Genomic DNA, 11,536 nt, shown 5'->3' with positions numbered 1-11,536 from the left:
TATATTTTTTAATTTCAAAATACATAGTTACAAGAATAAAAAGATAATTGAAGCAACTAAGCAAGTAAAAAAGTTAACTCGTATATAAAAGATTAATAAATAAATTATGAGGGGATTAAAGTTAATAACAATTTGATTACGGTGAGTGACAGTGATTATAAGGACCTAAAATAATTTTTTTAATTTAACTCGAAAAAATATATTCAATTCGATTCTATTCGAATTCCATCTCACTCGACTCGATTCGAGAAATTTTCAAATCGAATTAAGATGATAAAATATAATTCATCACTTCGATTAACTCAAAATTTTATCATTCGATTCGATCGAACACTCCACCCTGGTTGTACATTGATATGCTGTTTCACATTATATTCTACTGTTGGACAGTGGATTCCCCAATGTGGTGGAAGTTAAATCATTTTAATTATTCTTTCAATGGTTCTTGATGGTTAACGAATAATCACTGATTAGAGAAAGGCCATAAACACGTACGTGACAGCTTATCGCTCAATACTCGAATGCATATTTGAAGAAGGCTTTTTCAAGTAGAGAGAATATATGCAATGCATATGGTACCGTCGATATAAAGATCATTCAAGATATCGGATTCGATTATGTAGGCTTTTTATCCCTTTTTTATTTTGTCAGTCTTTATCAACACTACTCTAAGCAGGGTTCACAAACTTGAATTTTTTTCTTGTTCATTTTTCAATTTATTTTCTACTCTCTTGGCTTGGTTTTGTTCTTATATAACTCAATGATACAATGTAACTCAAGCGTTCCGACTCTTCAGTCTGGAACCAAACTAGAAGAGCACCATTTATCGTGGAATCGTAAATACTAGAGCTCCAAGAGAAAAGCATCTACGTGAGAATTTCTCAGTCGATATGGGGATTTATGCTAGGCACAAGGGCAGAAAAAAAAGAAGAAAAAGACTCCATTACCAAAAAATATGCTCTTGGAATCTTTCTAATCACATGACTCATGACACAAGCGTGTTTTCACGAATACAATTTTGGCTTTGGCTCCATCGTCTTTCAACGGCAAACAATTCTCCATTTTTTTCCCTCGGAAAAACTCCCTATTCTCCTACCATTTATAAGGTGCATTCAATGGTCAGTAGTTCTTCTTACAAAGAAGTTGAGAAATGGAACCCTTGAGAAAGTCTTTGAAATCATACTGTTCTAGTGCCAAACAGCAACAAAACCCTGAACAGCAACCTCTCCTGCTTCACTCCGACGACAGTCATACGGCAGAGTCGTTTGATGCTCGCAAGCAGAGAGAAGAAGTGATCGTCAACATAGACGACAGTAGCGATGCTGCTGTCAAGGAAAATGGGAACAACACATCAAGGGTTCAACAACCTTCAGGTTCATCCAGGAAATCCAAAGTTTCATTTCATGAAGTGTTGACTGAAGCTGTGCGGCAAAAGAGCAAGGACATCTCAGGCCAAGCACCCCAATGGTCTTCTGGTTTGGGTGGAGGACAGTTTTTGAGGTGTGATTCAACTGATTACCTTCGTCAAAACTCATGGAGGCAATTGGTGAATAAAACCAAGTCCAGGTTGCTTGACCCACTTGAGGACCGATATGGAAGGAGCAACAGTATGTACTCTGAAGACGAGTTCAAGGAAAATAACAATGACGAGGGAGACAATCCAGATGAATACAAGGCACTGAAGTTCAATTTACTGACGATACTTCAGTGGTTAAGTCTGGTTCTAATTATAGCAGCCTTAGTTTGTAGTGTCTCCATCCCTGGTATCAAAAGTCTAAGGCTTTGCGACCTTCAGTTATGGAAATGGGAGATAATGGTTTTGGCATTAATCTGTGGACGACTTGTTTCGGGTTGGGTAATCCGATTAGTTGTGATCCTCATCGAGCGCAATTTTCTTCTGCGAAAACGAGTTCTCTATTTCGTGTATGGATTGAGAAAGCCCGTTCAGAACAGCCTCTGGTTAGGTCTCGTATTGCTGATGTGGCGTTTGGTAATAAATGACAAAGTCCAGGAGGAGACCAACAGCAAGGTGTTACCATACGTAACCAAGATTCTCATATGTTTCTTGGTGGCTACCTTGATATGGCTCGTCAAAACCCTCCTTGTTAAAGTCCTTGCTTCATCATTCCATGTAAAAACCTTCTTTGACAGAATCCAGGAAGCTCTTTTCAATCAATACGTCCTTGAGATACTCTATGGTCCTCCCTTGTTTGACAAAGAAGAAGAAGAGGATAATGAACCCGAGATTGAGGACTCACAAAATACCAGCACCCTTCCTCCAAGGACTGAGGCAGCACAAAAAACCAGTAAGGTGAAGAATAGTCCCAGGATTTCAAAGCTAATATCTAAGAGGAAAGCTGAGAATATCAAACTCGACCACCTTCAGAAGCTGAATCAGAAGAATATATCAGCTTGGAATATGAGGAGGATGATTAATATGGTTAGCCGCAGGAACTTGACTACCCTGGATGAGCAGATACTCAACTGTGAGGGAGATGATGAATCTTCAGTGCAGATTAGGAGTGAACACCAAGCAAACGAAGCAGCTAACAAGATTTTCCAGAATGTTGCTAAGCCAGAGTCTCAGTAAAGTTCCTCTTTCCCTTGCCTCAAAACTTGTAACTGTTTAATGTCCAATGATGCTGTAATGCTGATAACTTAATGGCATAAATCTCCTATCAGATGCATTTACATTACAGACCTTATGCGCTTTATGGGTCAAGATGAAGCTATAAAGGCATTGCAAGTCTTCGGAGCAGGAAGTGAAGACGAAGAAATCAACAAGGCATCTCTCACCAATTGGCTGGTAATGGGAGTGGAATTCCCTTCTTTTTTCTTTTGTCTTAATTTGTTTAGAAACACACTAAAAGACCTTTTTTTCATCTTCAAGGTCAATGCCTTCAGAGACCGAAAAGCACTTGCATTGTCCCTAAATGACACAAAAACTGCCGTGGATGAACTCCACAATATGTTGAACATCGTAGTAGCCATTATCATTATCATAATTTGGCTCATCATACTCGGAATCCCTGTCACCCACTTCCTTGTATTCATAAGCTCACAACTTCTGTTGGTGGTGTTTATCTTCGGGAATACATGCAAGACTGTGTTTGAAGCAATAATCTTTTTATTCATAATGCATCCATTCGATGTCGGTGATCGCTGCGAGGTGGATGGAGTGCAGGTAATAAAAAAACCACTTGCCTTCTTTTCCTTTGTCTCCAGGGTCAGTGTGTTGATTACTTACGTTTGCTGATTTGGGCCTCAGATGGTAGTAGAAGAAATGAATATATTAACCACAGTGTTCTTAAGGTATGATGGCCAAAAGCTTGTATATCCGAACAGCGTATTGTCTACCAAGCCCATTGGAAACTTCTACCGAAGTCCAGACATGGTTGAAACAATTCAATTTTGCATCCATGTTTCAACTCCACCAGAGAAGATTGCCACCATGAAAGAAAGAATTATTGGGTAAATAAAGCGTCTTGATTTAGCTAAACAAATGTGTAAGCATTTGAGGTTTACTAATACGGAAAGGGTGCAATTTCCAGGTACATAGAGAGCAGGGAGCACCACTGGCATCGTAACCCACTGCTGGTTGTGACGGATGTAGAAGAGATGAACAAGCTGAAGTTTTCGGTATCGTCGAAGCACAAAATGAACTACCAAAACATGGCGGAGAGATGGATTAGGAGAGGCCATTTACTTGAAGAAACGATTAAAATACTTAAAGAGCTTGACATTGAATATCGGTTGCTGCCTATGGATGTGAATGTGAGGAACATGCCTAATTTGGTTTCACACAGGCTGCCTTCAAATTGGAGTACTTGTCTTAGCTAAGCTAATTACTGGTGTAGAAGATTTAATAATCTTGGTGGGAGTTTGAGAGCACTGTTGCCTCAATATCCATCTTTCTGTCTACTAGATAGTAAGTTCAAGACAAAACAAAGCACTGTCCCATCCCATGACTTGGGGGATAGCTTCTAAATATAGATGGGTATAGATTTACTGTATGTTTTGGGGAGGATGGTACAAAGAGTTGAATAACATTTTGTGAAAACAAATGATTATGTTGATAATATCGATGTGGCATGTATATATAGAACAAGAATAATCACAGTTTTTTTTTTTTGAAGAAAAGGATTGTGCTTTAATTATTATGCTAGACTAAAAAACCAACAGACCCAAACCGAAACAGGCCCAAAGAAAACAAGTCTGTTAAAACCAAAGCAGAAAATAAAATGAAACATCTCTATATAAATAAAGTATAAGTTAAATATCTCTAGATATTCTAAAATTAATAGGTGGATTAGAAATTAACGTTAAATTTCCAAATTATGCATAATTAACTTTTCTAGCATGTCGAAAAAAGAGAGTAAGACTTGAAGATTTAACATATCAATAGATTCAAGATCCAAATTAAATTTTATATTAGAGATAAAAAAAACATTAAATTTTAATATATTATCCAAATTAACCTTCAATAAATAGTTGAAGACAATATTTTTTATAATCAATGTATCTATCACCAAAAACAATAAGTAATCTCTTGGGCCATAATGTTCTCTGAAAAGATAAACAATTAACCATAAAATGTACGTGAAAATTAAATGTTTAATCACATAATTAAGAAATAGGGTAAACATTACTCGCATAACTAAATTTCAAATTCAGCCTTAAACTTTCAAATATAGGTACAAGCAGGTATAATCATCTCTTTCTGCCTGCTATGTAAAATAGTGTGTATAAATCTCTAATACTTTGTCCAAGACTGAATGACAAAGTGCATTACTCTGATGCAAACACTTTAAAAATGCAAACATTTCACCCTAGATTTGGCAAAACCTAATATTCTCAAGATCATATCCAAGAACCTAAACATAGCCGTGGAAAAGCCCACAACATTTTTGGTGCTACTTATGAAAGATGTCCAACTTGTAAGAGTCCTGATTTTCCCCCAACATCCAATTGGTTCAAGCCTGTTTAGTAATGCCTTAAAAAAGAAAAAGAAAAAGTACTTTTGGCTTTAAAAATATATTTAGAAAAAAAATTACACTAAACAAATTATTTTTTACTAAAATTTTTTTGTTTTTCTCTCCTAAAAACACGTCCTTAATTATTTTTTTAATATTCTAATAACATAATTCTTTCTCCTTTCTTTTTATACTTAATTACAAATGTATTAAAATCATTAATTAAAAATAAAAAAATATTTTTTAAAATACTAATTACAAATATTTAATAGTTATACATAAATATTTAAAATATAATTTATATATTCCAATTACATTTTATAAATAATTAATATTTATTACTTAAAAATATTTAAAATTTATATTTCATATACTAAAATATAATAATATTAACTAATTTAAATATTATTTAAATATATATTTATGATAATAACATGTCTAAAATAAATATTCTCAAATTTTAAACCATACTTTTCAAAAACACTTCTTAAAATTATTTTTCTATGTTGAACAATAAAATTCTATTATTTAATTTTATTTTAACCTATTTCGACTGTATGCAGATCTTGACCATTCGGGGGTAAACAGTCCAAACATTCACAACTTATTCTACAAAAATTTAGTAGACACGTTGCCAGATGATGATGTAGCATAAATAAAATAAACCAAATCCTTAATCCCACATCGCTTCTGAACGCAGCAAATCAGAAGCGTAGAGATTAGAATGCAAGTCTTCCATATATATATAAAAAAGATTATTTATAAAGCTAAAACATCTATAGGAGGCAAGCCATCCAATATATAGCAAGCAGTTGTTATAATTATTTACATAGCCCTTTTAGTAATGAGGTTTGTCAACTTCCCCACCCTCCTGCCGCAGCTTCAGTCTCTCTTTGTACTCTTTCAATTCTCTCCTGTATCTTTCCTTGTCTTTCAATCCAATGTTCTGGTACACCTACACAAAATAACTTCATATCATAGCATATTGGGGAAAAAATGTATGGATTAAGAGACACTAAATAAGATCTCTTTCATCGTTTTGCAATTACCATCCTTTCTTCTGGGCTGAGACTGTTCCAAGACTCTCCTATCATTTTAGTGAACTCCCTCTCTCTGTTGGGGTACAGTGATTTGAGTTTATAATGCTTTTCAGCAAAGAAAAAGTTATAACCACTCCGATTCGGTTTTGGATAGCTGGGGTCCCCGGCCCTTCTGCTTCTCCTCCTCCTTGAATGGCGAGCGCTGCGAACTTGCTTGTATGGGACAATGGCATTGCTATATTCAGAAACTGGCTGTTGTGGATGGTAAAGCACTCCACTAAGAACCTCGGAACCCAACCTCACAGATATCAGATAACCACAATCGAACTTCCCTTCGATCGTTCCCGTAACTGAGAAACAGGAAGTTCCTACAAAAGAGAACCATATCAGATAAGGTTATCTAATCAATTGCAAGCCTGGAGATGTTCAAAGCAGCATTCTACCATTATTGATTAAGAGCTTCAACAAAATGTAGTTAGAAATAATCCATTTAAACTAGGTTAAATGTCAATGTTACACATTGCTTCCAGAAGCAGTTGGGTGCAGATTTGAACATGAAATGCCTTGCGAAACTAAATGTTTGCTAGGTTATTATGTAACACCATGCCATTGAAAACATCGGAATGAACCATAGATAGAGACAGCAAAATATACAAATATCATAAATACCATAGCCACATATTACCATAAACTTATGGATAAACATAGCCGGACCCCATATGAAAAAATAAGATTGAGAAATCACTAAGCTATCGACATACAGATTAAATATCAAAGACCCTACCAATAAAATGGCTAGATTTCTACGGTATCATAATGACCCTTGCCTATTTGACACTCACAAATCAAACCGAATTTTGGGGCATAAAGAAATTAAATTTGAACATATTTGTGTTGTGTGGATTGGGAATGAAACTAACTCTATCCTCTCGTACCTTTCCCTATTGAAAACAATAAAATGGAGAAATTAGAGGATTAATATAGGAAAAAGGAAGCACCTTCAATAAGTGGATCTGGGGATTCTCTTATCGGTTGAGGGGAATATTCCACGAGAGCCAGTTCAGGCCTGCATGAAGGGTCGTTGACAGGAGATGCAACTGCACAGACGTAGAGCATTAGAGTCGTACATGAATTACATAAAACAAGGGAACAAAGAGGGTAAGATCAAATAACAGTTTTCTGCCATAAATAAAAGAAAAAAAGGAAAAATCCATGCAATAAAAACAAACATATGCATTGAAAAAAAGAACACATACCCGTAGGAGTGTTGAGAGGACCCTTCATCTTAAAAAAATGAACCTGTTCGTAATGGTAAAGAAGGCTGAAGTAGTGTTTTCTAAGCACGAAAGATGCACTCGTCGTCGTTGGAGAGAACTTGAAAACACTGCCCACTTCCCTCCATTTCTTCTCTGAAACTACCTACTCAGCCATAGCAATCAAAGCAAAAGATTGGTGAGATGTTTTACACTTTACAAGATAGTGGCATTTAGATGAAAATCGCAAGAAAAAAATATGAAAAAGGTTAACCTTCTCATAACCACCCCTTTTGGTGGCTTCTACATACAGAACATGTAAATCTAGCTCCTTTCCTCCAATCACAGGAATCCTTTAAAATACAGAAGCCGTCAAAACAAAGATAAATGCAAAGGAGCATGAAAAGACATTACCTTTCTTTAAAGGAGTAACAGTGTAAATTTGATAAGTTAAAGAAAACGCATTACATTTTCATATATCTAATACATAATCAGCACCAAAGTTACTCTCGAAAGAAAAAAAAAAAAAAGAGAACCGAGAGAAGGATGAGAATTACATGAACTTGGTGCCCATGATGAAATGAAAGCGCCTGAGAGTATCCCAGAAAACGATAGGGTCCTTAACAACTTCCTCATGAGAGGTTAGCGAATCCGGGTACTCTTTCTTCTCAACAACCCCATTTCGACCCTTGGCTTTCACGGAAGACGGAGTTGTTTTGCTGCCACTGTCCATTAATGGTGGTCACCGGAGAAACCAGTCGAAAGAAACAGAAGGTGCGAGAGGGAATACTAGTTCTACTTTATGGAGGATAATGACAAAGAGAAGAATGATAAGATTACAATTAAGGAAGGGGCAGAAAAAAAAAGGTGAAATTAAAGAAACGGGGTCTTTGGACGCTTGAGCAAGTAAGGATTACACAAAATCGGCTTTTTCTGGGGATTTGGAGTGGCCAACCAATCAAGAATAAGGTCCTACTGGGGTTATTAAATTACACCGGCTATGTTCATTATTTATTTATACACTGGTTTTCTTTTCACCCTCTATCTTTTTCTCTCGTGTCATTCGAAGCCTGACATCTCTGCAGCTGAAAGGGGGTTTTGATTTGCTCTTTCTGGTTTTGCTTTCTCCAAACGATGACATGCACTTGCGCTTCTTGTTCTGATGATTTTCTGAACATATCTTAGCGTACATCTGTTGAAAGATATCTGGCATATAGTCTTTTTTTGGGTTCCAGTTCTGTAGTGCAGCAGCGTACGCTTTTGATGGGTTGAAAAAGGCATCTCCATCGTAGATTTATAACAAATCAAATATCTTAAAAAGCTCCAAACCTTTCTCTTACTTGTCTCTTGATCTTTGGTCAAATTGCTTTCTACTTGGCTGGTAGTACTGGGTCATCTTTATATCCGTTCTATGCCGAGTTGAAATAACGTATCTCAGCCTTTCAGTAAGCTTGACTTTGAAAAGCTAGAAAAAATAATAATAAATTTTTTAAGGGTTGAAGTATAATTTTCTCATTTTATCATTTTGCGATTTTTTTTCAAATTTTGAAGAGATTATATTATAAATTTACCATTTTGGGGCCTGTCTTCGCCGCCCCTGGTGACTAGAATAGCTGTCTAGTAAAATCAGAAGTATTCAACTGAGACTTCATTTACATGGGAAACAGACCATTTGGATATCCAGTGGATCATTCAATGCAGAACATTATTTGGCCCAGGAAAGTCGCGAATAATTGGAACCATTTTGTTACCACAAACGTTAGCTCAGGCTTATACTAGATATTGTAGGGCTTTACCCCATAGGGAGCCCTTCCAGAAATTCTCGAAGGCCAGGGACAAGCCCAGGCCTAAGAGGGGGTTTGGAAATAGTTTTCAACCAGCAATAGACGCGCCTCGGTTAGAACCTCATGAGCTGCGTCATTGCCCCAAGCGCAAAGATGGTTAAGCCCAGCTCGCCGTTGTCCTTTTATAGGACTTAGGAACCATCAGCAGCATATTCTCAAGTGATGTGGGATTTGTAGCATCACTTCCCTGATCTTATTAGCCTCTATCCCTGTGGCATTCAACCTTACTTGATTCTAGTTTTGAAGTCGCAAAATGGGAGATGAGAAAGCTTTTGCATGGGTATTCTTCAATTCAACTTCACTCTTTCATATAAATCAGACTCACTAGTATCTGTACCAATTATCATTTACACTGGGCGTCGCACTTGATTTCTACAGCTGGAACTTCCGAAGAGATTTGCTCCAAAGGAGAACCAGTTAAAGACGTGTCCTTATCTGTAAAAAATTATACATGATTAATACATCAAATAATAACAAATATTTAAATAAGCCTTTTTAATGTCTTTTACCATTAGTCACTGATATATTAGTTGGTATTTTATGATCACATGAAATTTAAAGAGGCAAAATTATACAGATATTTTTTTGTTGATATAGACAAGTACCTTTTTTGTTATTTTGAAACATGTCATGAAGCGGTTTGCTGTAAGAGATATATAAATTTTCAAAGAAACAACTAAATATATCTTATTAAAACTATTTTAACTTAACAAAATTCTAAGTTATTGATAAGAAAATCAAAAAAATAACAAAAATAAAAATATTTCTTTAAAAATGTCAGGCATAATGATTTTTTCCACCCTCTAACTTTACAAAAAAAAATCATTTTAGCCTCCATTTAATTCATTGTCTCTTTTAATTATTCAACTTTTTTCTATTATCAAATCACTTCAAAATTATGGAAAAATTAGCATTTGTCAATTTTTCTGATGTGGCATGCACGTGAATTGCCACATAGATTATATGACATCATTTAATTAATTTTTAAATTTTTGAAACATTAAAAAATAAATTACAACTTTTATAATTTAGTTATAATTTTTAAATAATTTTAATGATTTTTTTAAAATAATTTTTTTTATTTTTAAATAATTTTAATGATTTTTTAAAATATTTTTTTCCTTTTTTTAAAATTTTTAAAATTTAAAAAATAATTAAATGTTGATGTGTCATCCATGTGGCCATTCACATGTATGCCGCCACGTCCACGAAGTTAAAAAACGTTAACTTTTTCATTTATTTTTGGGTGATTTGTCAAAAGAACTACAAGTTTATGAGCTAAAAAAGCGAAAAATTAAATAGAATGCTAATATGACTTTTTTTTGTAAAGTTTAAGGGCCAAATAAGTTATTATGCCAAAATATTATGACTTCAAATAATTTTTTAAAATTTTTTTGGAGAAAACGAATTCATTAATGGAAAAACCGATCAAGGTAGACAAGTGTAACACCCCCAACCTGTATCCCTCGCCAGAACCAGGTTACGGAGCATTACTGAAGTTTACAGATTAAACAAACAGAAATTTCAAACATTTCATATCATCAAAACAAGTCATCAAAGCATCATTTTAATCCAAGTTATAAACATATCAAATCCAAAACAATTTTGCCTAGTTCACGAGCACTTAAACATAGAATTAAAATTCACATGCACCTATCTAGATTTAGTTCAATTTACCATGCCATAATATAGCTTCAAAAACAAACACATATTTATATGTATAAAACCAACCAAAATTAAACTTATAACCTCATTTACAATCAAACAACAAAATAATTATTATTTAGACACCTTAGGTACATGCCGACACAAAGGATAAACATCATCGCATTTGAGTTTGGGATCGTTGTTGGATGTTTAATCGGCGATCAAAAGTTAAGTACCTAACCTGCGCACGGGAAACAAAACCGTACGCTGAGTAAAACTCAATGGTATTTCTATAATCTGAATATTTAAAGACAAAATAATATAATAGACACAATTAAATATTAAACACAATTAAATATTTAAAATTCACATTTATTTATACAATAGCATTAACCACTCAATACTCAAATCATAAATACATCATTTTATACCATACTCAATTCTCATTATTTGCCATAAAATAGCTTCTCACAATATAATACACATTTCACTTAAACAACAATAATGTCCACTTCATGAATACACAATTCATGTGTCTCGATCCATATTTCAATTCACAGTCCCATTTTCATTTCACATATAATATTATCCAACATCGATCATGGTATCATTTCATTTAATTACCCCTCTTAACACAACTCGGACTCGGACGGATACAGAGATCCAACCAAAACATACCAGTTTAGCACCCAGTGCCTAATCGGATAATTCGAAGTAATAAATTGACACCCAGTTTCTCATCAGCTAAACCGAAGTAAATTGGTACCTAGTGCCTCATT

At 34.7% G+C, this 11,536-nt stretch overlaps 2 protein-coding genes and 1 non-coding gene across 5 annotated transcripts; 1 reads left to right on the top strand and 2 right to left on the bottom strand.

The window, feature by feature from the left end:
* The first annotated feature begins 775 nt into the window (after positions 1-775).
* Positions 776-4,079, top strand: LOC107937579 (mechanosensitive ion channel protein 8). Its single transcript, XM_016870481.2, has 5 exons — positions 776-2,586; positions 2,683-2,806; positions 2,891-3,184; positions 3,269-3,471; positions 3,552-4,079. The coding sequence occupies exons 1-5, from the start codon at positions 1,151-1,153 to the stop codon at positions 3,838-3,840; spliced, it is 2,346 nt and encodes a 781-aa protein (XP_016725970.2). The 5' UTR covers positions 776-1,150; the 3' UTR covers positions 3,841-4,079.
* A 1,550-nt stretch (positions 4,080-5,629) lies between these two features.
* Positions 5,630-8,644, bottom strand: LOC107902663 (high mobility group B protein 9). Of its 3 annotated transcripts, none has more exons than XM_041094025.1 (6): positions 7,824-8,644; positions 7,541-7,619; positions 7,270-7,432; positions 7,012-7,110; positions 6,023-6,381; positions 5,630-5,919 (listed from the first exon to the last, which is right to left on the bottom strand). In XM_041094025.1, exons 1-6 carry the CDS (start codon positions 7,997-7,999, stop codon positions 5,812-5,814), a joined length of 984 nt encoding a protein of 327 aa, XP_040949959.1. In that variant the 5' UTR covers positions 8,000-8,644; the 3' UTR covers positions 5,630-5,811. The 3 variants fall into 3 exon arrangements, with proteins under 3 accessions (XP_040949959.1, XP_040949958.1, XP_016684289.2); XM_041094024.1 differs by having other exon boundaries at positions 5,630-5,941; positions 7,824-8,643; XM_016828800.2 differs by having other exon boundaries at positions 5,630-5,928; positions 7,824-8,633.
* Positions 8,645-9,054: 410 nt separating this feature from the next.
* On the bottom strand, positions 9,055-9,205 carry LOC121218103 (U4 spliceosomal RNA). The gene has a single exon (XR_005914366.1). It is a non-coding gene; the product is annotated as a U4 spliceosomal RNA (small nuclear RNA).
* Positions 9,206-11,536: the final 2,331 nt, after the last annotated feature.

The sequence above is a fragment of the Gossypium hirsutum genome, chromosome D05 (assembly GCF_007990345.1).
Source record: "Gossypium hirsutum isolate 1008001.06 chromosome D05, Gossypium_hirsutum_v2.1, whole genome shotgun sequence".
Classification (NCBI taxonomy): Eukaryota; Viridiplantae; Streptophyta; class Magnoliopsida; order Malvales; family Malvaceae; genus Gossypium; species Gossypium hirsutum.
This window is presented reverse-complemented; position numbering and strand designations above follow the sequence as displayed.

What these genes read in the sequence shown, in the direction of transcription:
- LOC107937579 (XM_016870481.2), top strand. Translation starts at nt 1,151, where the DNA reads ATGGAACCCTTGAGAAAGTCTTTGAAATCATACTGTTCTAGTGCCAAA. An exon ending in CATCTCTCACCAATTGGCTG is followed by an intron (nt 2,807 to 2,890) that starts GTAATGGGAGTG and finishes TTCATCTTCAAG; the next exon opens with GTCAATGCCTTCAGAGACCG. An exon ending in ATGAAAGAAAGAATTATTGG is followed by an intron (nt 3,472 to 3,551) that starts GTAAATAAAGCG and finishes TGCAATTTCCAG; the next exon opens with GTACATAGAGAGCAGGGAGC.
- LOC107902663 (XM_016828800.2), bottom strand. Translation starts at nt 7,999, where the DNA reads ATGGACAGTGGCAGCAAAACAACTCCGTCTTCCGTGAAAGCCAAGGGT. An exon ending in ATCATGGGCACCAAGTTCAT is followed by an intron (nt 7,620 to 7,823) that starts GTAATTCTCATC and finishes TGTATTTTAAAG; the next exon opens with GATTCCTGTGATTGGAGGAA. An exon ending in AAAGGGGTGGTTATGAGAAG is followed by an intron (nt 7,433 to 7,540) that starts GTTAACCTTTTT and finishes ATGGCTGAGTAG; the next exon opens with GTAGTTTCAGAGAAGAAATG.